The 25,277-nt window shown below is 46.2% G+C and overlaps 1 protein-coding gene across 7 annotated transcripts; it reads left to right on the top strand.

The window, feature by feature from the left end:
- The first annotated feature begins 2,390 nt into the window (after positions 1-2,390).
- On the top strand, positions 2,391-24,525 carry LOC115174126 (alpha-tubulin N-acetyltransferase 1). 7 transcript variants are annotated; one of them, XM_029732817.1, is made up of 12 exons: positions 2,393-2,919; positions 3,368-3,428; positions 3,502-3,593; positions 4,348-4,405; positions 6,486-6,599; positions 9,042-9,143; positions 10,431-10,476; positions 11,371-11,416; positions 14,847-14,921; positions 16,709-16,928; positions 21,643-21,746; positions 23,242-24,525. In XM_029732817.1, exons 1-12 carry the CDS (start codon positions 2,828-2,830, stop codon positions 23,576-23,578), a joined length of 1,347 nt encoding a protein of 448 aa, XP_029588677.1. In that variant the 5' UTR covers positions 2,393-2,827; the 3' UTR covers positions 23,579-24,525. The 7 variants fall into 7 exon arrangements, with proteins under 7 accessions (XP_029588682.1, XP_029588681.1, XP_029588677.1 ...); XM_029732816.1 differs by lacking the exon at positions 11,371-11,416 and adding an exon at positions 22,242-22,314 and having other exon boundaries at positions 2,394-2,919; XM_029732822.1 differs by lacking the exon at positions 21,643-21,746 and having other exon boundaries at positions 2,391-2,919; positions 23,242-23,448.
- The last annotated feature ends 752 nt before the right edge of the window (positions 24,526-25,277 follow it).

Raw genomic sequence — 25,277 nt, forward strand, 5'->3', positions numbered from 1 at the left:
GTAAGGTCTACTACACCTGTTGTATTCAGCATTTCACTGTAAGGTCTACACCTGTTGTATTCAGCATTTCACTGTAAGGTCTACTACACCTGTTGTATTCAGCATCTCACTGTAAGGTCTACTACACCTGTTGTATTCAGCATCTCACTGTAAGGTCTACTACACCTGTTGTATTCAGCATTTCACTGTAAGGTCTACTACACCTGTTGTATTCGGCATTTCACTGTAAGGCCTACTACACCTGTTGTATTCAGCATTTCACTGTGAGGTCTACTACACCTGTTGTATTCAGCATTTCACTGTAAGGTCTACTACACCTGTTGTATTCAGCATTTCACTGTAAGGTCTACTACACCTGTTGTATTCAGCATTTCACTGTAAGGTCTACTACACCTGTTGTATTCAGCATTTCACTGTGAGGTCTACTACACCTGTTGTATTCAGCATTTCACTGTGAGATCTACTACACCTGTTGTATTCAGCATTTCACTGTGAGGTCTACTACACCTGTTGTATTCAGCATTTCACTGTAAGGTCTACTACACCTGTTGTATTCAGCATTTCACTGTAAGGTCTACTACACCTGTTGTATTCAGCATTTCACTGTAAGGTCTACTACACCTGCTGTATTCAGCATTTCACTGTGAGGTCTACTACACCTGTTGTATTCAGCATTTCACTGTAAGGTCTACTACACCTGTTGTATTCAGCATTTCACTGTAAGGTCTACTACACCTGTTGTATTCAGCATCTCACTGTAAGCTCTACTACACCTGTTGTATTCATAATTTCACTGTGAGGTCTACTACACCTGTTGTATTCAGCATTTCACTGTAAGGTCTACTACACCTATTGTATTCAGCATCTCACTGTAAGGTCTACTACACCTGTTGTATTCAGCATCTCACTGTAAGGTCTACTACACCTGTTGTATTCAGCATTTCACTGTAAGGTCTACTACACCTGTTGTATTCAGCATTTCACTGTAAGGTCTACTACACCTGTTGTATTCAGCATTTCACTGTAAGGTCTACTACACCTGTTGTATTCAGCATTTCACTGTAAGGTCTACTACACCTGTTGTATTCAGCATTTCACTGTGAGGTCTACTACACCTGTTGTATTCAGCATTTCACTGTAAGGTCTACTACACCTGTTGTATTCAGCATTTCACTGTAAGGCCTACTACACCTGTTGTATTCAGCATTTGCCAGCAGCATACCACCCTGCATCCAACTGCTGGCTTGCTTCTGATGCTAAGCAGGGTTGGTCCTGGTCAGTCCCTGGATGGGAGACCAGATGCTGCTGGAAGTGGTATTGGAGGGCCAGTAGGAGGCACTCTTTCCTCTGGTCTAAAAAATATCCCAATGCCCCAGGGCAGTGATTGGGGACATTGCCCTGTGTAGGGTGCTGTCTTTCAGATGGGACGTTAAACGGGTGTCCTGACTCTCTGAGGTCATTAAAGATCCCATTGCACTTATCATAGAGTAGGGGTGTTAACCCCGGTGTCCTGGCTAAATTCCCAATCTGGTCCTCATACCATCATGGCTGTCTAATTGTCCCCAGCTTACAATTGGCTCATTCATCCCCCTCCTCTCCCCTGTAACTATTCCCCAGGTCGTTGCTGTAAATGAGAATGTGTTCTCAGTCAACTTACCTGGTAAAATAACGGTAAAATAAAATAAATTTCACTGTGAGGTCTACTACACCTGTTGTATTCAGCATTTCACTGTAAGGTCTACTACACCTGCTGTATTCAGCATTTCACTGTAAGGTCTACTACACCTGTTGTATTCAGCATTTCACTGTGAGGTCTACTACACCTGTTGTATTCATCATCTCACTGTAAGGTCTACTACACCTGTTGTATTCAGCATTTCACTGTAAGGTGTACTACACCTGTTGTATACAGCATCTCACTGTAAGGTCTACTACACCTGTTGTATTCAGCATCTCACTGTAAGGTCTACTACACCTGTTGTATTCAGCATTTCACTGTGAGGTCTACTACACCTGTTGTATTCAGCATTTCACTGTGAGGTCTACTACACCTGTTGTATTCAGCATCTCACTGTAAGGTCTACTACACCTGTTGTATTCAGCATTTCACTGTGAGGTCTACTACACCTGTTGTATTCAGCATCTCACTGTAAGGTCTACTACACCTGTTGTATTCGGCGCACGTGACAAATTAACTTTGATTTGATTAGAACAATAGCAGTCTTCTTTCTTGCAGAGATCACTGACGACAGGTTGCGCGCATTACAGGGCACTGGGCGCGTTCATGAGCCTCCTTTGCGCGTTCATGAGCCTCCTTGGCGCGTTCATGAGCCTCCTTGGCGCGTTCATGAGCCTCCTTAGCTTTCCTAGCAACCAAATCGAACTGTACAGCGAGAGACCGGACCCGGTTCACCGTAGGGCAATGTATATATGCACAGATTATACTTCAGGCTCATCGTGGCTGTTCTACACGAGCTGATTAGATGTACAATATTGGCATTTATAACGTTTTTATTTTATATGTCATTGTTTATGTACTTGAGTTTGTGTAATTTTGAAAGTTTAGTAGGCTACGCTTTCATAAAGGGCCGTGCTTTTGTTGTTCTGTTAGGTTTACCGGGGAGTGACAACTCCACAAAGATAGTACCTTTTCATACTGTAGCTAGTTACTGTTGCTCATTGATAACCTAGTTAAGTGACTGTAAAATCAGTCCAGGGACGAGGTTGCTAGCTAGCTGGCTAGCCTAGCTGCACGTTAACGAGCAATACATCACACATGCTGGACCACTGATTTTTATACTACGAGAGACGACTTTCCATAAGGAATATGGAAACCACTGTTGATGTAAACCACATTTTCCCTGAAAGGATTACAGTTTTGGATCAAAACCTAATTGCAGTTACAAAATCGCTGGGAAGGTAACGTTATTCTATTCGTTTTCTGCAGCCAGAACAGCTTTTCATTAGGAACATTCGCCGATAATCGAAGTTAAGTTTATGATCTCTGGTTACATGTAATGTCCATTTACAACATAATTGCGGAGAGCTTCTGTGTATTGACAGTCATTCAATCCCGTCCTCGGTTTGCAAATGCAAAGTGACAGTTCTTATTTAAAACTGACAGAAAAAAACGTCTATGTAACCTACATTATTATATTCTTAAGTGTTGACTATTTTGGATAGAAGATCACTGAGCAGTTTGAAACACTAGGCTACCACATTTGACCAATACATGAATAGGCCTAAAATACACACAAGATCAATAGATATTTTGCTGTTAGTGTGACATGAATCAAACCTCTCATCTCCTCTTCACCTTTCTCCTCTTTTTTAAAATGTCATTTTGTGATTTTATTCTTTAATGTAGGTCAGATCCTCAATCTCTAATTGCAGCAGTAATTAATGAACTTGGGAGAGCCTCAGCCAAGGTGTGTGTGCGCTATAGCCTATATTTGTGTTGCCGTAGGCCCTAGTTTCATTCACTGTATTGCCTTTCCCCAGGCCCAATGCTTGACAGCCCCAATCACAAGTGCATCAAAGCTGCAGACCAACAAGCACCATCTCTACCTGCTGAAAGACAGAGAAAGCAATGGGTACACCTACCTACCTACCTACCTACCTACCTACCTACCTACCTACCTACCAATCAATCAATCAATCAATCAATCATCATCATAGAACATGCAAGCACAGCTCCTGGTTTCTATCCTTTTTCTAGAACACAGAAATAGTATTACTAGAACGGGAAAAGCCTCTTAACTCCTCACTCCCCATCACAGATTAGATTAGAACATGTAATCCTCTACTATTGAGGACATTTTGTCCAGCATAGGACAGAATGAGACACAAGAACATGCATGCACATCAAACCCTCTCTTTGGAAGTCTTTTAAGAGTTAATGTTTGTTCATCATAGAGTGGCAAAAACTTTTCAAGGCCACCTTGACATGTCCACTACTGTCACATCTTTCTTTCTCTCTCTCTCTCTCTCTCTCTCTCTCTCTCTCTCTCTCTCTCTCTCTCTCTCTCTCTCTCTCTCTCTCTCTCTCTCTCTCTCTCTCTCTCTCTCTCTCTCTCTCTCTCTCTCTCTCTCTCTCTCTCTCTCTTTCTCTTCTTGTTGCTGTAATGAGTTGTGAGGTCACAAAGGAGGCAGAGTGTTAGTGGATTGACAAGTTAAGAAACGGTGTGGTGCTGAAAGCAACACTATACTAGTTCTGGTTTCTCTCAGTGGAATTCACTCAAATGGAAAACTAGGTTAATCATTTTGTGATTTCAACCCTCCTCTTGCTTCCAATGTAGCAGCTTGACTGTCTCACTCCCTTCTCTCGCTTTCTCCCCACACACACAGAGGAATGGGACTTGCAGTGGGGTTTCTGAAGGTTGGCTATAAGAAGTTATTTCTGCTTGTGAGTCCCACTTTCTTTACTTGTGTTTTCCCACAATGTATTTGATGCAACATATGTGAAAGTTTGTTCCTATTAATGCAAAAGTGTGTTCCCTGTTTGCAACATTTCAGTAGTAAAAGGAGGTTTCAGCTCATTCAAATGTAGGGCTGTGACGGTCATGGAATTTTGGATGACGGGAATTGGCCAGCCAAATAGCAAAAACTTTTTAAAGCACATTTTTTCCTCTCCGCTCCTGACTGCATGTGCTGCTCTATACACTGAAGAAAAATATAAACGCAACGTGTAAAGTGTTTGTCCCATCTTTCATGAGCTGAACAAAAAAATACCAGAAATGTTTTTTTTTTACGCACAGAAAGCTTATTTCTCTCAAATGTTGTGCACAGATTTGTTTATATCCCTGTTAGTGAGCATTTCTGAGGAAGTGCTGAGGATTATTTCTGTCTGTAATAAAGCAGTTTTGTTGGGAAGAACTCATTCTGATTGGCTGGGCCTGGCTCCCCAGTGGGTGGGCCTATGCCCTCCCAGGCCCACCCATCGCTGCACCTCTGCCCAGTCATGTAAAATCCATAGATTAGGGCCTCATGAATTTATTTCAATTGACTGATTTCCTTAAATGTAGTGTAACTCAGTAAAATCTTTGAAATTGTTGCATGTTGCATTTTTATATATTTGTTTGGTATAAATAGAATGAATAAAACAGGCGTCTCCATTCAAGTCATTGCTGGTATAGTGGGTGGACTGGAGGCAATTGGCAGTGTACCCATCGGAGTAAACCAGAGAATAAACACGATTGTTGAGAGAATTTCAGCTAACTACTAAGATAAAGCATAGCATAACTGCTTAACATTTACATTTTAGCAGACGCTCTTATCCAGAGCAACTTACAGTAGTGAATGCATACATTTCATACATTTTCATACATTTTTGTTCCGTACTGGTCCAACGTGGGAATTGAACCCACAACCCTGGCGTTGCAAACACCATGTTCTACCAACTGAGCCACACGGGACCGCGCTTAACTGTCGTCCTATTCATTTAGATGTTATAGAAACTGATTTTTCCGACCGCTAGTCACGTTTTCAATGCTAATCCTGTAGAATCCAGCAATGGCACTGGTCCCATGAATTTGTTTCTTTTTAAACGCTTCCACATGGGGAATTATTTATTTACTTCCCATCTTTAACCTAGCCATAGGTGTGATAAAGATGTCAATGGAAATCGACCGAAACAATGGAAACGATCCTCAATCTGTTCATAGCCCCCCCCCCCAGCAAACTTAGCCTACATTTAGGCTATTGTTTATACAGTATGTGTATTTCACACTATGTTGAGGTTAAAATCGGAGTATAATGCTTGTATGGATGTCAACCCCAATACGTGTCCATGTCATCGTCACCAATTAACTGCATAACAGTTAAAAACGACTATGACTATCACCACTGAGTTCTGTACGCTAGCTATGCTACCAGTTTATACGAACAGGAGTTAGCATTTAGCAGTAACTTATTCTAAACATGAAAAAGGGGCAACTTCTAAATGTTATGCAATGAAAACAGCCAGATATTTACACAAATCCAGATTTTAGTAACCACATTATGTGGCTGTTACAATACATCAATCGTGACGGATTTGACAAATATCCACTTTGTTAGATCGGATTTGTTGAATGCCAATCCGCCATCTTTATTTTATCCTCAGTGGTCAGTGTTCCATTGACCTCTTTACCAATTAGAGTTTACCAGCCACATTACCAGGGTCAGAGGTTCCAAGCCTGTTCTGTTCATTATATTTCTATGTGTGTTGCTGCTGCATTGTTACCATTCAGTCAGCTGTTTGTTTGACAATAAAACAAACAACAAACATATATTTTATTTATTTTTAAATGGTTATGGAGGTTATATTATTTTCACGATAGTCTCCATCCATAACCGTCAGGTTACATGGTTATACGGGAACTGTGCCAGCCCTATTCAAATGTACTAGTTTACCTCACTATGATTACTCGTAATTGCTCCTGAGGGGATTAATCAAGTTGAATTAAATTGAATTGAGAATTGAATGTATTGTAATGTCTCCCTAGGACCAGCGAGGGGCACATGTTGAGACGGAGCCTCTGTGTGTTCTGGATTTCTTTGTGACAGAGCAACTTCAGAGGCACGGCTACGGACTGGAGCTGTTTAACTTCATGCTGCAGGTGAGACAGAGACCAAGCCTTTACCTGGGTCCAATGCAGGGCTGGGGTTTACCTGGGACGCATGCAGGGTTGGGGTTTACCTGGGACAGGTGCAGGGCTGGGGTTTACCTGGGACAGGTTCAGGGCTGGGGTTTACCTGGGACAGGTGCTGGGCTGGGGTTTACCTGGGACAGGTGCAGGGTTGGGGTTTACCTGGGATGGTTGCAGGGTTGGGGTTTACCTGGGACAGGTGCAGGGTTGGGGTTTACCTGGCACAGGTGCAGGGCTGGGGTTTACCTGGGACGGATGCAGGGTTGGGGTTTACCTGGGTCCGATGCAGGGTTGGGGTTTACCTGGGACAGGTGCAGGGCTGGTGTTTACCTGGGACAGGTGAAGGGCTGGGGTTTACCTGGGACAGGTGCAGGGCTGGGGTTTACCTGGGACAGGTGCAGGGTTGGGGTTTACCTGGGACAGGTGAAGGGCTGGGGTTTACCTGGATCCAATGCAGGGCTGGGGTTTACCTGGGACAGGTGCAGGGCTGGGGTTTACCTGGGACAGGTGCAGGGCTGGGGTTTACCTGGGACAGGTGCAGGGCTGGGGTTTACCTGGGACAGGTGCAGGGCTGGGGTTTACCTGGGACAGGTGCAGGGCTGGGGTTTACCTGGGACGGATGCAGGGTTGGGGTTTACCTGGGACAGGTGCAGGGCTGGGGTTTACCTGGGACAGGTGCAGGGCTGGGGTTTACCTGGGACGGATGCAGGGTTGGGGTTTACCTGGGACAGGTGCAGGGCTGGGGTTTACCTGGGACGGATGCAGGGCTGGGGTTTACCTGGGACAGGTAAAGGGCTGGGGTTTACCTGGGACGGGTGCAGGGCTGGGGTTTACCTGGGACAGGTGCAGGGCTGGGTTTTACCCAAATCTAGGAATTTCACATGACTGGGAATACAGATATGTATCTGTTGGTCACAGAAGGTAGAGGCGTTGATCAGAAAACCAGTCAGTATGTAGTGTGATCACTATTTGTCTCATGCAGCATGACACATCTCCTTCGCATAGAGTTGATCAGGCTGTTGATTGTGGTCTGGAATGTTGTCCCACTTCAATGGGTGTGTGAAGTTGCTGGATATTGGCGGGAACTGGAACATGCTGTCGTACATGTTGATCCAGAGCATCCCAAACATGCTCAATGGGTGACATGTCTGGTGAGTGTGCAGGCCATGTAAGAACTGGGACATTTTCAGCTTCCAGGAATTGTGTACAGATCTTTGCGATATGGGGCCGTGCATTATCATGCTGAAACATGAAGTGATGGCGGCAGATGAATGGCACGGCAATGGACCTCAGGATCTTGTCATGTTATCTCTGTGCATTTAAATAGTCATCGATAAAATGCAATTGTGTTCATTGTCCATAGCTTATGCCTGTCTATACCATAACCCCACCGCCACAATGGGGCACTCTGTTCACAACGTTGACATCAGCAAACCGCTCGCCCACACGACGCCATACACATGGTCTGTGATTCTGAGGCCGGTTGGACGTACTGCCAAATTCTCTAAAACGACGTTGGAGGCGGCTTATGGTAGAAAAATGTACATTCAATTCTCTGGCAACAGCTCTGGTGGACATTCCTGCAGTCAGTCCGCATGCCAATTGCACGCCCCCTCAAAACTTGAGACATGGCATTGTGTTGTGTAACAAAACTGCACATTTTAAAGTGTCTTTTGTCCTCAGCACAAGGTACACCTGTGTAATGATCATGCTGTTTAATCAGCTTCTGGATATGCAACACCTGTCAGGTGGATGGATTATATTGGCAGAGGACAAAGGCTCACTAACAGGGATATTAACAAATTTGTGCACAAAGTTTGAGAGAAATAAGCTTTTTTTGTGCGTATGGAACATTTCTGGAATGTTTTATTTCAACTCATGAAACATGGGACCAACACTTTACATGTTGCGTTTATATTTTTGTTAAGTGTATTTTGATTTTTTTTTTTTATTCAAATCACTTCTTGAATTGAGTGACTTCAATTAGAATTGACAGCAACCCTGGACAGAAGGAATGGCCACTATAGTCTGGTTACAGCTGGGGTGTATTCACTAGGAACCAAAGGGAAGCAAACGGGACGAAACGTGAATGGACCTACCTGAATTTGTCCTATAAGAAACTCTCCTTTTCATTGCAAAACAAAAAATTTTAGCGAAACGTTTTGTTACGGTTTGCACTAATGAATACACCTCAGCTCTCACCATTGTTGAGTACATTATTCCTGATTTTTGACCAGGCTATGAAAAGTAGACTGGAATGTGATGGTGGATGAGGCAGTGGTTGGACTAGAAATGACATTGTTAGAAATTACAGGGTGTTGCCAAGAGGGTGTTTTTCAAATGTCTGTTTGCTTGTTGAGACGTGTCGTAATTGCTCTGTTTGACCTCCATCTCTTCCCCTCCATTGTTCAGCACAAAAAGGTGGAGCCAGTGCTGATGGCTTACGACAGGCCTTCCCCTAAGTTCCTCTCTTTTCTGGAGAAGCATTACTGTCTGAAAAACAGTGTACCTCAGGTATGATTTGATGGCGGTCTCTCCTGTGATTGTGCCACCAGTGCTTTGTGTTCTTCAACGCTGTATCTTCACTCTGGTAAATTATTTTACAGGCCTGACAGTACAGCCTAAGATAATGCAAATAGATATGAACATTTCAGAAACTAACTGTTTCAGACTGAGATAAGACAGGAGGTGAAGGGGGTATTGGCTAAATATAGAAAATACTTAAGAGAGGCTGGGCCCTACAGACTAGCTCTCTCATCAGGCTGGGCCCTACAGACTAGCTCTCTCATCAGGCTGGGCCCTACAGACTAGCTCTCTCATCAGCCTGGGCCCTACAGACTAGCTCTCTCATCAGCCTGGGCCCTACAGACTAGCTCTCTCATCAGCCTGGGCCCTACAGACTAGCTCTCTCATCAGGCTGGGCCCTACAGACTAGCTCTCTCATCAGCCTGGGCCCTACGGACTAGCTCTCTCATCAGCCTGGGCCCTACAGACTAGCTCTCTCATCAGCCTGGGCCCTACAGACTAGCTCTCTCATCAGCCTGGGCCCTACGGACTAGCTCTCTCATCAGCCTGGGCCCTACGGACTAGCTCTCTCATCAGGCTGGGCCCTACGGACTAGCTCTCTCATCAGCCTGGGCCCTGCAGACTAGCTCTCTCATCAGCCTGGGCCCTACGGACTAGCTCTCTCATCAGCCTGGGCCCTACGGACTAGCTCTCTCATCAGCCTGGGCCCTACGGACTAGCTCTCTCATCAGGCTGGGCCCTACGGACTAGCTCTCTCATCAGGCTGGGCCCTACAGACTAGCTCTCTCATCAGCCTGGGCCCTGCAGACTAGCTCTCTCATCAGCCTGGGCCCTACAGACTAGCTCTCTCATCAGCCTGGGCCCTACGGACTAGCTCTCTCATCAGGCTGGGCCCTACAGACTAGCTCTCTCATCAGGCTGGGCCCTGCGGTTAATGATTCTGGTAAACAGACTAACTACATGACCTGGATGTCATTATCATGGGCGCGGTCATCTATCATCTACCTGGGGCGGATTATTAATTATGAATGTTTCTCAGTTTCCTCTCTCTCTCCCCTTCTCTCTCCCTTTCCCTGTCCACTTGTCTCCCTTTCTCTCAACCCCTCCCCCTTTCCCTGTCCACTTGTCTCCCTTTCTCTCTCCCCTCTCCCCTTCTCTCTCCCCTCTCCCCTTCTCTCTCCCCTCTCCCCTTCTCTCTCCCCTCTCCCTTTCTCTCTCCCCTCTCCCCTTCTCTCTCCCTTTCCCTGTCCACTCGTCTCTCCTCCCCTTCTCTAGGTCAATAACTTTGTGGTGTTTGATGGTTTCTTCACTAACAGATCAGGTAATATTCCATCTCTGTGCCAGGCTATGTCTTCATTCATTCTGTGTTATTTTGGATGAGTAGTGTTGTGCAACTGGCTGCGTCCCAGATGGCTCCCTTTCCCCTAATGTAGTTCACTACTGTTGATCAGAGCCGTATGAGTCCTGGTTAACAGTAGTACACTAAGTAGGGACTAGAGTGTCAGTTGGGACGCATCCAGTTGCACAACACTACTCATCCAAAATAACAGCACTACTCTGGTGTAGTCAGTGTTGGCTTCCTGCCTGTGGTGGTGTGGTGGCTGGTAATAGGAGCAGGGTTTGTGCTAGTGTGGGCGTCCACACCCTCACAGGTGTCTGCTTGTGTCACGCCTAATACAGACTGGGCTGTCTCTCTGTATCCTTGCTAAAACAGACACACTCTAATATTTGCAGCTGGGTTTTTTTTAAATAAGCTAGATGTTACATCATCCTGTCAATGCATGTATTTGGCCTTAAACCACTCAAAGGTGTCGCAATAAAAACCCAAATCTGTAGCGGCCATCTTAGTTGTGTTAAAACTGTCTGTGGAGGCACATTGCCAAGACTTGCATGTAGCAGACATACCGTACACTGTGTTCAGTCTCCAGAAGCATGTCTGTCTGCACTCCGTAGTATGAGATAAGCTACAGTGCTACTTTTCTCAAGTGATATATTGTAATTTTTATTTTATTTTATTTTTTTACATTTTTGTTAAATGAACAAAAGTAGGCTACAACAACAAAAAATCCCCATTTGCTCCCTCCAGTATATTGGACATTTTTGGAGAGTCACTAACCCTGTAAAGTGCTGTTCTGTGAAGTGCACAACTTCAGAGTTTACTTGTTCTTATTACATTTTTCCATACGCCGGCTTTTGTTTCACCAAACTTTCCCAGGCTCGCCTCCCTCTCCTCTGCCGGATCAGAGAACGTACGGCTTTTTGTAAGAAACTCTCTGTTACTCTTCCTCTTTCCTCGCATCCACTCTCCGCTTTCTTTCTCCTTTAGCTGCTCTATCCCTTCATTGACGTCAGGGCCCTCTCTCTCTCTCTCTCTCTCTGTCTCCTGTCTCTGTCTCTCTCCTGTCTCTCTCTCTCTCTCTCTCTCTCTCCTGTCTCTCTCTCTCTGTCTCCTGTCTCTGTCTCTCTCCTGTCTCTCTCTCCTGTCTCTCTCTCTCTCCTGTCTCTCTGTCTCTGTCTCCTGTCTCTGTCTCTCTCCTGTCTCTCTGTCTCTGTCTCCTGTCTCTGTCTCTCTCCTGTCTCTCTCTCCTGTCTCTCTCTCTCTCCTGTCTCTCTCTCTCTCCTGTCTCTCTCTCTCTCTCCTGTCTCTCTCTCTCTGTCTCCTGTCTCTGTCTCTCTCTCTGTCTCCTGTCTCTGTCTCTCTCCTGTCTCTCTCTCCTGTCTCTCTCTCTCTCTCTCTCTCTCTCTCCTGTCTCTCTCTCTCTCTCTCTCCTGTCTCTCTCTCTCCTGTCTCTCTCTCTCTGTCTCCTGTCTCTGTCTCTCTCCTGTCTCTCTCTCTCTCCTGTCTCTCTCTCTCTCCTGTCTCTCTCTCTCCTGTCTCTCTCTCTCTCTCTCTCCTGTCTCTCTCTCTCCTGTCTCTCTCTCTCTCTCTCTCTCTCTCTCTCTCTCTCCTGTCTCTCTCTCTCTCTCTCCTGTCTCTCTCTCTCTCTCCTGTCTCTCTCTCTCTGTCTCCTGTCTCTGTCTCTCTCCTGTCTCTCTCTCCTGTCTCTCTCTCTCTCCTGTCTCTCTCTCTCTCCTGTCTCTCTCTGTCTCCTGTCTCTGTCTCTCTCCTGTCTCTCTGTCTCTGTCTCCTGTCTCTGTCTCTCTCCTGTCTCTCTCTCCTGTCTCTCTCTCTCTCCTGTCTCTCTCTCTCTCCTGTCTCTCTCTCTCTCTCCTGTCTCTCTCTCTCTGTCTCCTGTCTCTGTCTCTCTCTCTGTCTCCTGTCTCTGTCTCTCTCCTGTCTCTCTCTCCTGTCTCTCTCTCTCCTGTCTCTCTCTCTCTCCTGTCTCTCTCTCTCTCTCCTGTCTCTCTCTCTCTCCTGTCTCTCTCTCCTCCTGTCTCTCTCTCTCTCTCTCTCCTGTCTCTCTCTCTCCTGTCTCTCTCTCTCTCTCTCTCTCTCTCTCTCTCTCTCTCTCTCCTGTCTCTCCTCTCTCTCTCTCCTGTCTCTCTCTCTCTCTCCTGTCTCTCTCTCTCTCTCCTGTCTCTCTCTCTCCCGCTCTCTCTCTCCTGTCTCTGTCTGTGTGTTTGCTTGCTTTTCTGTATCACTACCCTGCTTCTCTCCCAGCTGGGTCCATTATATGACACAATGTATCTGACAGATATACTGTAGATATATAGATCATATACTGGAGCTAGTCTCCCAGGTACCAGGCTGCTATGGTTACCCTGAGATCAGATAGATACACTACCCCTAACAATGTCCCTGGCTGCCTTCCCCACACCGCTGATAATAATAGACCTGTTTGTAGTCCTACCCACTTACCAGAGTCATATACACACATACAGTGCCTTGCAAAACTATTCACCCCCCTTGGCATTTTTCATATTTTGTTGCCTTACAACCTGTAATTTAAATTGATTTTTATTTGTATTTCATGTAATGGACAAACACAAAATAGTCCAAAATGGTGAAGTGAAATAAAAAAAAGAACTTGTTTAAAAAAATTCTAAAAAAATAAAAACGCAAAAGTGGTGGGTGCATATGTATTCACCCCCTTCGCTATGAAGCCCCTAAATAAGATCTGGTGCAACCAATTACCTTCAGAAGTCACAATTAGTTAGATTGCACACAGGTGGACTTTATTTAAGTGTCACATAATCTGTCACATGATCTCAGTGTATATATATACAGTTGAAGTCAGAAGTTTGCATACACCTTAGCCAAATACGTTTAAACTCGGCTTTTCACAATTCCTGACATTTAATCCTAGTAAAAAATACCTGTCTTAGGTCAGTTAGGATCACCACTTTATTTTAAGAATGTGAAATGTCTGAATAATTGTAGAGACAGTGAGCCCCATGCCTCACGGTCCATTTGGAAGACCCATTTGCGACCAAGCTTTAACTTCCTGATTGATGTCTTGAGATGTTGCTTCAATATAACCACATAATTTTTCTTCTTCGTGATGCCATCTATTTTGTGAAGTGCACCAGTCCCTCCTGCAGCAAAGCACCCCCACAACATGATGCTGCCACCCCCGTGCTTCACGGTTGGGATGGTGTTCTTCGGCTTGCAAGCCTCCCCCTTTTTCCTCCAAACATGACGATGGTCATTATGGCCAAACAGTTCTATTTTTGTTTCATCAGACCAGAGGACATTTCTCCAAAAAGTACGATCTTTGTCCCCATGTACAGTTGCAAACCGTAGTCTGGCTTTTTTATGGCGATTTTGGAGCAGTGGCTTCTTCCTTGCTGAGCGGCCTTTCAGGTTATGGCGATGTAGGACTCGTTTTTACTGTGGATATAGATACTTTTGTACCTGTTTCCTCCAGCATCTTCACAAGCTCCTTTGCTGTTATTCTGGGATTGATTTGCACTTTTCGCACCAAAGTACGTTCATCTCTAGGAGACAGAACGCGTCTCCTTCCTGAGCGGTATGACGGCTGCGTGGTCCAATGGTGTTTAAACTGGCTTACTATTGTTTGTACAGATGAATGTGGTACCTTCAGGTGTTTGGAAATTGTTCCCAAGGTTGAACCAGACTTGTGGAGGTCTACAATATCTTTTCTGAGGTCTTGGCTGATTTCTTTTGATTTTCCTATGATGTCAAGCAAAGAGGCACTGAGTTTGAAGGTAGGCCTTGAACAAGGCAGTTAACCCACCGTTCCTAGGCCGTCATTGAAAATAAGAATGTGTTCTTAATTGACTTGCCTAGTTAAATAAAGGTCTAAAAAAAAAAATGATTTTTTTTTTTGTATTTTGTATTTTTTTTTTTTAATTGACCAAATCGGCATCTAAAACTACCGATTTCAGATTGTTATGAAAACTTGAAATCGGCCCTAATTAATCGGCCATTCCGATTAATCGGCCGACCTCTAGTATGAAGGTTAGACGGCATGTTTAGGTCCTCTCACGTTGTACCCAGGCCTGCCATAGGGTTGCCATAGGGTTAACATAGGCCTGCCATTGGGTTGCCATAGGCTTGCCATTGGGTTGCCATAGGCTTGCCATAGGCTTGCCATTGGGTTGCCATAGGCTTGCCATTGGGTTGCCATAGGGTTGCCGTAGGCCTGCCATAGGCTTGCCGTAGGGTTGCCATAGGGTTACCATAGGGTTGCCATAGGGTTGCCGTAGGCCTGCCATAGGGTTGCCATGGGGTTAACATAGGCCTGCCATAATGTTTTCCCCCCGTGCTGACTGTGTCCTCTTCCACAGCGGCCCAGTTGAGAAAGGTTCCCCCCAAAAAGCTGGACGGAGAGATCAAGCCCAACTCACTAACACAGAGACGGGGTGAGCCACCGTTTAAACTTGGACAGAACATGTGGAGGATAACTCCTAATGGGCCAGTTCCCTGGACCCAGATTAAGGCTAGTCCTGGATTAAACACGTTTAATTGAGATTCTTAGCCCAGGACTAGGATTAATCTGTCCGGGAAACCAGCCCAGTACAGCTGGAATACGTCAGATTTACATCATTTAGTTGTACTAGAAAGCCCAGTCAGCTCGATGACGATACATCATATTGTCCCTGGGACTAAACATTGTTTAGGAATATTTCCCCACTTCATTGTAAACAGAGTGCAGTAGGACAGTTGTCATTCGGCTGTGTTTGTGTGGCCTCTATGACAGGCCTATCTATTCTGCCCTCGATACTGTAGGTCAGTTTAGTCTGAAAGACACTGAGCCATTCTCTAGGATAAGCATTCAGGAGCAGCTTGGTGAACATTAGGACGTTGAAAAACGTAACATAGAACCTCTGTGTCCAGTCTAGTCAAACGTAACATAGAATCTCTGTGTTCAGTCTAGTCAAATGTAACATAGCACTTCTGTGTCCAGTCTAGTCAAATGTAACATAGGACTTCTGTGTCCAGTCTAGTCTCTGTGCAGTTGCTTGATTCATCTCCTTGTGTCAATCTAGTTTTGAGTTTATGTTCCACTTTATGAATACTTAAAAAAATCCCTCTGTTAGTGCAGCGATGCACTATTAAATCAGCCTGTATTAGATTCAGAGTAATACAGTGATACTCTATTTGACAGTCATCTCTATGTCTCCCCCTCTACCCCCTCTCCTCTCCCTCGTGGTATTGTCTCCTCCCTCTCCTCTCCCTCGTGGTATTGTCTCCCCCCTATCCTCTCCCTCGTGGTATTGTCTCCCCCCCTCTCCTCTCCCTCGTGGTATTGTCTCCCCCTCTCCTCTCCCTCGTGGTATTGTCTCCCCCTCTCCTCTCCCTCGTGGTATTGTCTCCCCCTCTCCTCTCCCTCGTGGTATTGTCTCCCCCTCTCCTCTCCCTCGTGGTATTGTCTCCCCCCTCTCCTCTCCCTCGTGGTATTGTCTCCCCCCTCTCCTCTCCCTCGTGGTATTGTCTCCCCCCCTCTCCTCTCCCTCGTGGTACTGTCTCCCCCCCTCTCCTCTCCCTCGTGGTATTGTCTCTCCTCTCCCTCATGGTATTGTCTCCCCCCCTCTCCTCTCCCTCGTGGTATTGTCTCCCCCCCTCTCCTCTCCCTCGTGGTATTGTCTCCCCCCTCTCCTCTCCCTCGTGGTATTGTCTCCCCCCCTCTCCTCTCCCTCGTGGTATTGTCTCCCCCCCTCTCCTCTCCCTCGTGGTATTGTCTCCCCCCCTCTCCTCTCCCTCGTGGTATTGTCTCCTCCCTCTCCTCTCCCTCGTGGTATTGTCTCCTCCCTCTCCTCTCCCTCGTGGTATTGTCTCCTCCCTCTCCTCTCCCTCGTGGTATTGTCTCCTCCCTCTCCTCTCCCTCGTGGTATTGTCTCCCCTCTCCTCTCCCTCGTGGTATTGTCTCCCCCCTCTCCTCTCCCTCGTGATATTGTCTCCCCCTCTCCTCTCCCTCGTGGTATTGTCTCCCCCTCTCCTCTCCCTCGTGGTATTGTCTCCCCCTCTCCTCTCCCTCGTGGTATTGTCTCCCCCTCTCCTCTCCCTCGTGGTATTGTCTCCCCCCCTCTCCTCTCCCTCATGGTATTGTCTCCTCTCCCTCGTGGTATTGTCTCCCCCCTCTCCTCTCCCTCGTGGTATTGTCTCCTCCCTCTCCTCTCCCTCGTGGTATTGTCTCCCCCCCCTCCAGCTGTGCGAGAGGAGCAGAGGGCTCTTCCCTGGCCTTTGTGTTGCCCCGCGGCTCCTCCCTTCTCTCCTCCGTTGTCAGTATCCTCCCCGTGCTCCCCAAGCAGGGCCCGCCAGTGCCCCAACCCAGCCCTGGCCCCAGCACCTGCCCCTGGGGGCTACAGGGGCCCGGCCCCCAACCCCCCACTCATCGACAGCCTCGACTACAGGGTAAAACGCACCAGGTATGGTATTCCTGAAAAACTGTCAAAACTAAATGCCCAGGTTTTATGGGAGAGATCTCTGATGGAGTGGTCCCTGACTCCCAGAATCAGGAGGGACTAAGTCATTTTGGAGGTTTTGTGGGAGAGTGTGTACAGCACAGCCTTAAATCTGAGGGCCTGTCTGTATCTCTGCCAGGTTTGGAAGGCTTGGCCTGAGGGGTACAGCATTCTGAGAGCCTGTCTGTATCTCTGCCAGGTTTGGAAGGCTTGGCCCGAGGGGGCACAGCATTCTGAGAGCCTGTCTGTATCTCTGCCAGGTTTGGAAGGCTTGGCCCGAGGGGGCACAGCATTCTGAGGGCCTGTCTGTATCTCTGCCAGGTTTGGAAGGCTTGGCCCGAGGGGGCACAGCATTCTGAGAGCCTGTCTGTATCTCTGCCAGGTTTGGAAGGCTTGGCCCGAGGGGGCACAGCATTCTGAGAGCCTGTCTGTATCTCTGCCAGGTTTGGAAGGCTTGGCCCGAGGGGGCACAGCATTCTGAGAGCCTGTCTGTATCTCTGCCAGGTTTGGAAGGCTTGGCCTGAGGGGTACAGCATTCTTCTCATTTAAGAGTATTGTTCATACAAAGAGGCAGCCTCAGGGCACCAAATGCCACACTATTCACTTTGAAGTGCACTACTTTGACCAGGGTCCATCGGGCTCTGGTCAAAAGTAGTGCACTATAGGGAATAGGGTGCCATTTGGGAGTGTACACAGCTCCTGGGTAAAGTGCTTTATCTCTGATTCCAAGCGTCCTTCTCTCTCTCTCTTTCTCTCTTTCTTTCTTTCTTTCTCCCCCCCCCTCCTAAATGTCCTGTGTGACCAGCACTGCTCTCTTTGTGACCTCTCTTTCTAAATACTGTTCTCTCTCTTCCATTCCTTCTCTACTGTCTGTGTGTATTTGAAACCCCCACCCACCCCCTTTTTTATCCAATTTGACCACTCAAATGCAATCATCCAATCCTCCTCCTTCCTCACATCCATTTCATCCTCTCTCTGCCTCCCCTACATCCTGAAATGAGGACAGTTTCCACCACTGTTTTCTTCTTTAAAGGAAAGGCAGTGGTTTTTAGCCTGTTAGATAGAGAGCTGGGATGTAACCATGACCTAAGTGTGCACTGGCACACTTCCTGTCATGGATTTAAAGGTCAGGGAATGAACGCCACGGGTCTGGCCCTAGGTGAACCAGGTTAGTGTTCATTGTATTGGTTTTGGAACCGGGCCTGGGTGAACCAGGTTAGTGTTCATTGTATTGGTTTTGGAACCGGGCCTGGCCTGGGTGAACCAGGTTAGTGTTCATTGTATTGGTTTTGGAACCGGGCCTGGGTGAACCAGGTTAGTGTTCATTGTATTGGTTTTGGAACCGGGCCTGGGTGAACCAGGTTAGTGTTCATTGTATTGGTTTCGGAACCGGGCCTGGGTGAACCAGGTTAGTGTTCATTGTATTGGTTTTGGAACCGGGCCTGGGTGAACCAGGTTAGTGTTCATTGTATTGGTTTCGGAACCGGGCCTGCCTCCCGGTGGTGAGCCAGTCAAATCATATGTATTGGTCACATCTGCTGAAAGTGTAGACTTTATCGTGAAATGCCAACTTATGTACCCTTTCCCAACAATGCAGACTTAAAAAGAACCAAACATTTTGTAAATAGTAACATAATAATGAGGCTATATACAAGGAGTAACGGCACCGAGTCAATGTGCAGGGGTACGAGGTAGTTGAGGTAACATGTAGGTTGGGGTAAAAGTGACTAAGGCAAACAGGATAAATAGTAGAGTAGCAGCAGCATATTGTCAGTGTAGTATTTGTGAGTGTGGGTACAGTCCAGTGAGTGTGGGTACAGTCCAGTGAGTGTGGGTACGGTCCAGTGAGTGTGGGTACGGTCCAGTGAGTGTGGGTACGGTCCAGTGAGTGTGGGTACAGTCCAGTGAGTGTGGGTACGGTCCAGTGAGTGTGGGTACGGTCCAGTGAGTGTGGGTACGGTCCAGTGAGTGTGGGTTCGGTCCAGTGAGTGTGGGTACGGTCCAGTGAGTGTGGGTACGGTCCAGTGAGTGTGGGTTCGGTCCAGTGAGTGTGGGTACAGTCCAGTGAGTGTGGGTACGGTCCAGTGAGTGTGGCTGCGGTCCAGTGAGTGTGGGTGCGGTCCAGTGAGTGTGGGTACGGTCCAGTGAGTGTGGGTACGGTCCAGTGAGTGTGGGTTCGGTCCAGTGAGTGTGGGTACAGTCCAGTGAGTGTGGGTACGGTCCAGTGAGTGTGGGTGCGGTCCAGTGAGTGTGGGTGCGGCCCAGTGAGTGTGGGTGCGGTCCAGTGAGTGTGGGTGCGGTCCAGTGAGTGTGGGTGCGGTCCAGTGAGTGTGGGTGCGGTCCAGTGAGTGTGGGTGCGGTCCAGTGAGTGTGGGTACGGTCCAGTGAGTGTGGGTACGGTCCAGTGAGTGTGGGTACGGTCCAGTGAGTGTGGGTACGGTCCAGTGAGTGTGGCTCGTTTTGGCAGATGGTGAAGCTGTCTCATAACGAAGTGACGTAGGTGAGGCTCGTGTAGTAATGAGTTAGATTCTGTGAACGTATATTTTATGGAAAATAGCTTTTGTATGTTTCTGGATGATGTACCATGCTACCTTGTTGACAACATGACTGAGCAGTGCAGATTACTGTTCGACTGGAGAAAGGTGCTCCTCCCTCACTGCTTTTTGCCCGTTCAAGTCACAGGCCATAGACTGGTACACTTAATCAAACTCCCTCAATGGTGGAGGCCATAGACTGGTGCACTTAATCAAACTCCCTGAATGGTGGAGGCCATAGACTGGTGCACTTAATCAAACTCCCTCAATGGTGGAGGCCATAGACTGGTGCACTTAATCAAACTCCCTCAATAGTGGAGGCCATAGACTGGTGCACTTAATCAAACTCCCTCAATGGTGGAGGCCATAGACTGGTGCACTTAATCAAACTCCCTCAATGGTGGAGGCCATAGACTGGTGCACTTAATCAAACTCCCTCAATAGTGGAGGCCATAGACTGGTGCACTTAATCAAACTCCCTCAATGGTGGAGGCCATAGACTGGTGCACTTAATCAAACTCCCTCAATGGTGGAGGCCATAGACTGGTGCACTTAATCAAACTCCCTCAATGGTGGAGGCCATAGACTGGTGCACTTAATCAAACTCCCTCAATGGTGGAGGCCATAGACTGGTGCACTTAATCAAACTCCCTCAATGGTGGAGGCCATAGACTGGTGCACTTAATCAAACTCCCTCAATGGTGGAGGCCATAGACTGGTGCACTTAATCAAACTCCCTCAATGGTGGAGGCCATAGACTGGTGCACTTAATCAAACTCCCTGAATGGTGGAGGCCATAGACTGGTGCACTTAATCAAACTCCCTCAATGGTGGAGGCCATAGACTGGTGCACTTAATCAAACTCCCTCAATGGTGGAGGCCATAGACTGGTGCACTTAATCAAACTCCCTCAATGGTGGAGGCCATAGACTGGTGCACTTAATCAAACTCCCTCAATGGTGGAGGCCATAGACTGGTGCACTTAATCAAACTCCCTGAATGGAGGGAACTTCCCCACGCCCAATGTTTAAACCAATCCACGGCTTTTGGATCCGTGACGGGAAGTGTTTAAGTGTACACTCAGGGAGCAGGGAGCAGGGTGTGGGCAATCAGGAGGCAACCTAGCTGTCCTCTCCGTCTGTCAAGGCCAGGGAGTTTAGTAATATATCAATGATTGATTTACTATGAAACGGAGAAGAACCAAACAGAACAAACATGGCTCTCTATGTCGGTTAGAGCTTGTTCAACCTTTTATTCATCTGCCTGTAACTTTTACCTGGCGTTTCCTAGAAGAAAGCATTAAAACAATCTCCAACAAAACTGGACAAGTGAGATTGCTTTCTTTTCCGTTGGTAACCCCGTTTAGAGCTTATTTTGACCAATAGTTTTACCTTTTAACTACAATGTTCTTTCATAGGTACTCTCATTAAGTGTATGAGGCCACTAAAATAATATTTGGATGACTTTTGGAAGCATATTCATTCATGTTTATTAACATGAAGTTCGCAATAATGTTTTTAAAAAAAAACACTTTTCACTTTGTCATAACAACATGACGCGTCAACAAGAAACGCTACTTAGAATTTTATACTGAGCCAGAGAAGGCTTTTTCATAATCCCCTACTTCAGTGGTTCTTAAACTTGGGGTTGGGACCCCATGTGGGTTCCCCTGAAATTTGAAATGGTGTCCCCTGAGAAAATCTGTAATCTTAGGAAAAACTTTGGCCCTACTTGTACAATTCTCACATTAGTCTTCGGGTCTTTCTGTTGGCGTTGCCTTCACTTCATATCACAATGTCTTTTTGTTTTCAGTTATTGTTTGTATGATTTGTCAAGCATTCAGTTTTGCCATTGTTTGCTAATTCTGTTTTAATTTAGTGTTTCTTTTCTGTTGAATTCTCTTGGTTTCCTTTCTGTTGAATTCTCTTGCTGTTTCCTTCACTTTTTTTGCCTTTTGCACACACTTGTCTTTTTCCCCTTTCTGTACTTTCCTACGGTCTGTTTCCATCGCTCCCTATTCATGTTTCCCTCCCTCTTTCTTCCACTATCTCTCGTTTTCTCTGTCCTGCTCTTGTTTGTCCTCCATCTCCCATTCCCTTGCTCTTCCTATCCTCTCTACCTTCCCTGCTCCATCGCCGTGGTAGCCAACAAGGCCTTGTTGCCAGGGGAAACCTCTACAGTCGCTACATCAACACCCGGGGCTTTGGGCTGTTGTTGGAGACCCAGCAGAACACCTTCAAACTGCCAGGTAACCAGATCTGATTGGCTACGGGACATGTGTAGTACACCGTAACAACACACCACTAAGGACTATGGATGTCTCCCAAATGGCACCCTGTTCGCTATAGAGCACTACTTTAGACCAATCAATCAAATGTATTTATATAGCCCTTCTTACATCAGCTGATATCTCAGTGCTGTACAGAAACTCAGCCTAAAACCCCAAACAGTAAGCAATGCAGGTGTAGAAGCACGGTGGCTAGGAAAAACTCCCTAGAAAGGCAGGAACCTAGGAAGAAACCTAGAGAGGAACCAGGCTCTGAGACCAGAGCCCTATGGGCCTTTTTGAGCATATTCCCTATTTAGTGCACTACTTTAGACCAGGCCATGGTTAAAAGTAGTGCACTGCATAGGGAATAGGGTACCCATTTAGTACGTAGACCACTGTACCCAGTGTGCTCAGGAATGTACTGTGTTGTCTTGTGACTGACCTCTGACCTGTTAGTGCTGTGTACCTCCTCAGGTTTGACACCAGTATTGAGAGAGAGAGAGACTGACACAGGGCGAAAGACAGACTCACTGGGACACACAGACAGGTTTGCCAAGATGTCATTTCCCCTCACGTAGACATACTCTGGATATATCTGACAGACTGTATATAGACATACTCTGGATATATCTGACAGACTGTATATAGACATACTCTGGATATATCTGACAGACTGCATATAGACATACTCTGGATATATCTGACAGACTGTATATAGACATACTCTGGATATATCTGACAGACTGCATATAGACATACTCTGGATATATCTGACAGACTGTATATAGACATACTCTGGATATATCTGACAGACTGCATATAGACATACTCTGGATATATCTGACAGACTGTATATAGACATACTCTGGATATATCTGACAGACTGTATATAGACATACTCTGGATATATCTGACAGACTGTATATAGACATACTCTGGATATATCTGACAGACTGTATATAGACATACTCTGGATATATCTGACAGACTGTATATAGACATACTCTGGATATATCTGACAGACTGTATATAGACATACTCTGGATATATCTGACAGACTGTATATAGACATACTCTGGATATATCTGACAGACTGTATATAGACATACTCTGGATATATCTGACAGACTGTATATAGACATACTCTGGATATATCTGACAGACTGTATATAGACATACTCTGGATATATCTGACAGACTGTATATAGACATACTCTGGATATATCTGACAGACTGTATATCTAACATGCATGTAGGGGATTGGAAAGGCATTGAATGGTGGCTACAATTGAAAGCAAGAAAAATAAGCTTGAATTACAGTGGATTTGTGTTTCGACTGAACTACATTTCCTTCTCTGCAGCACACAAACGAGTTCTCTTCTTTCTTCACATTCTCCATTTCTCTCTCACTCATCCCCTCATCTTACCTCTCATCATATGCCACCTCTCTCCATCCCTCCTTGTCCCTGTCCAGGTCCCTGTCCAGGTCCCTCCCACCTCTGTCCCTATCCAGGAAGGAGTCGCTCTGCTCCCAGACCACCATGATGGCCACCAGAGAACCAGACAGACAGGCTGAGATGGAGACCAGGGTGCTGGAGAAGGGGCTCCGGATGGGGGTAGGGGGAGAGCCCTGGCCTGGGAGGGCTGGAGAGAAAGGAGGTGGGCCCCTGGAGGTGGTTGAGAAGGGGCCATTGGAAACTGAGAAGGACAGAGGGAGAGGAGGGTGGTCGTGGACGGTGGGAGAGAGCTGCTGTAACACAGCTCAGTGGGTCAGGCAGAAGCAGGAATATAGGAACACCAGACCCTGGTGACCCACATGGAAGACAGACGGACTGACAAGAAGCAGGAGACAGAAGACGGACTGACAAGAATCAGGAGACAGAAGACGGGCTGACTGACAGACAAATGAATAAGAAGCAGGAGATGGAAGACTGACTTACTGACTGACGGATAGATAAAAGGCATGAGATGGAAGACGGACGGACGGATGGATAAGAAGCAGGAGAGGAGAAAGAGACTGACTGACTGATTTAATAGAGATTTAAAGAAATGGACTGTGAGCTAGAGGAGAGAGAGAAGGGAAGACAGCCAGAGATGGATACGGACAATGAGAATAGAGAGAGAGAGAGAGAGAAGGGAAGACAGCCAAAGATGGATACGGACAGTGAGAATAGAGAGAGAGAGAAGGGAAGAAAGCCATAGCCAATCCTCACCCACTTCCCTTCATCCCTCTCACCTGATCACTGATAAGTGGTGCTATGTTTGCTAGACGGACAAAGTGAGGGCTTTGGTTGGAATGCAACAATAGTCAGCCAGATGTCACAGGATATGTTCCAAATGGCAGCCTATTCCCTATGGGACCTGGTCAAAAGTAGTGCACTATATAGGGAATAGGGTGCCATTTGGGGGTCAAAAGTAGTGCACTACGTAGGGAATAGGGTGCCATTTGGGGCTCAAACACAGTCTGAGGGTGTAAAACGGTGGGTTACAGTACAATGAACAGAATGTAGCAGTGAATACTGAATACTAGTCAGTAGGTTGATGATGGTAATGAGAACCACAGTTTTAGAGACCTACTAAATCTGTCATATGTACCAGCAGCTATTCACTTGAAGCAAAAGGCAATGGAATTGACATATTTTATGCACATTGTATTTATTTTCTTGTCTTTTTTTTTTATATCTCAAGGAAAGTTTTATACTATGAATGTCAAGATGTTTTCTATGTATAAATAAATGGCCTACAGTGATCACAGAAAGACTTGTCCCTAATGTTTTTGGAATAGCATTACTTGTTATGTCTGTGTTATTTACCCATTTATTGATAATAGATTACATTTGATTACCTAAATGTTGATATAGTGCTATGTGTTTCTCTCATGTCCCCTCTACACCCTTGTACCTCCTGCACTGCTCTCTACTGGCTAAATCCGGTACTGCAGTATCACTAGTAGTCAACAGGCAGTCAGTACAAGACAGAGTTGTGTTCATTCGGCACCAAAACTGAAGACAATTTAGTTAAATGGGGTGGAACAACTTGGATTTGTCCAATAAGAAATGGACATTTTTGTTTTGTTTCAAAACGTTTAGCTATAGTGTGCCCTAATGAACACAACCCTGCTTCCACCCACACACAGAAATATCATCCCCAAAACATTGGTGTCCTGATTACATGTTAAACATTCACTACTAATGCTGCGTTTACCTTTAGTTGGAACTAGGAAACTCGGACATTTCCGACTTGCTAACTGGTTGTAGTTATACACGTGCCGTATTCAACCAGTTAGGAAGTCGGACATTTCAGAGTTTCCTAGTTTCGTCAAGCACGTGAATGCGACATTAGTACCATCAATCTACAACGTCGGAAGCCCCACCTATACTGAACAAAACAACATGTAAAGTGTTGGTCCCATGTTTCATGAGCTGAAATAAAAGAAACAAGAAAAGTACCATACACACAAAAAGCTTATTTCTCTCATATTTTCCACACAAATTTGTTTACATCCTTGTT

This window comes from Salmo trutta, chromosome 34 (genome assembly GCF_901001165.1).
Source record: "Salmo trutta chromosome 34, fSalTru1.1, whole genome shotgun sequence".
NCBI lineage: Eukaryota > Metazoa > Chordata > Actinopteri > Salmoniformes > Salmonidae > Salmo > Salmo trutta.

Excerpts from the sequence above, each read along its gene's own strand:
- LOC115174126 (XM_029732816.1), top strand. The coding sequence starts at position 2,828 with ATGGAAACCACTGTTGATGTAAACCACATTTTCCCTGAAAGGATTACA. Across the intron at positions 3,429-3,501 it reads TTGGGAGAGCCTCAGCCAAG|GCCCAATGCTTGACAGCCCC; the intron begins GTGTGTGTGCGC and ends GCCTTTCCCCAG. Across the intron at positions 6,600-9,041 it reads TGTTTAACTTCATGCTGCAG|CACAAAAAGGTGGAGCCAGT; the intron begins GTGAGACAGAGA and ends TCCATTGTTCAG.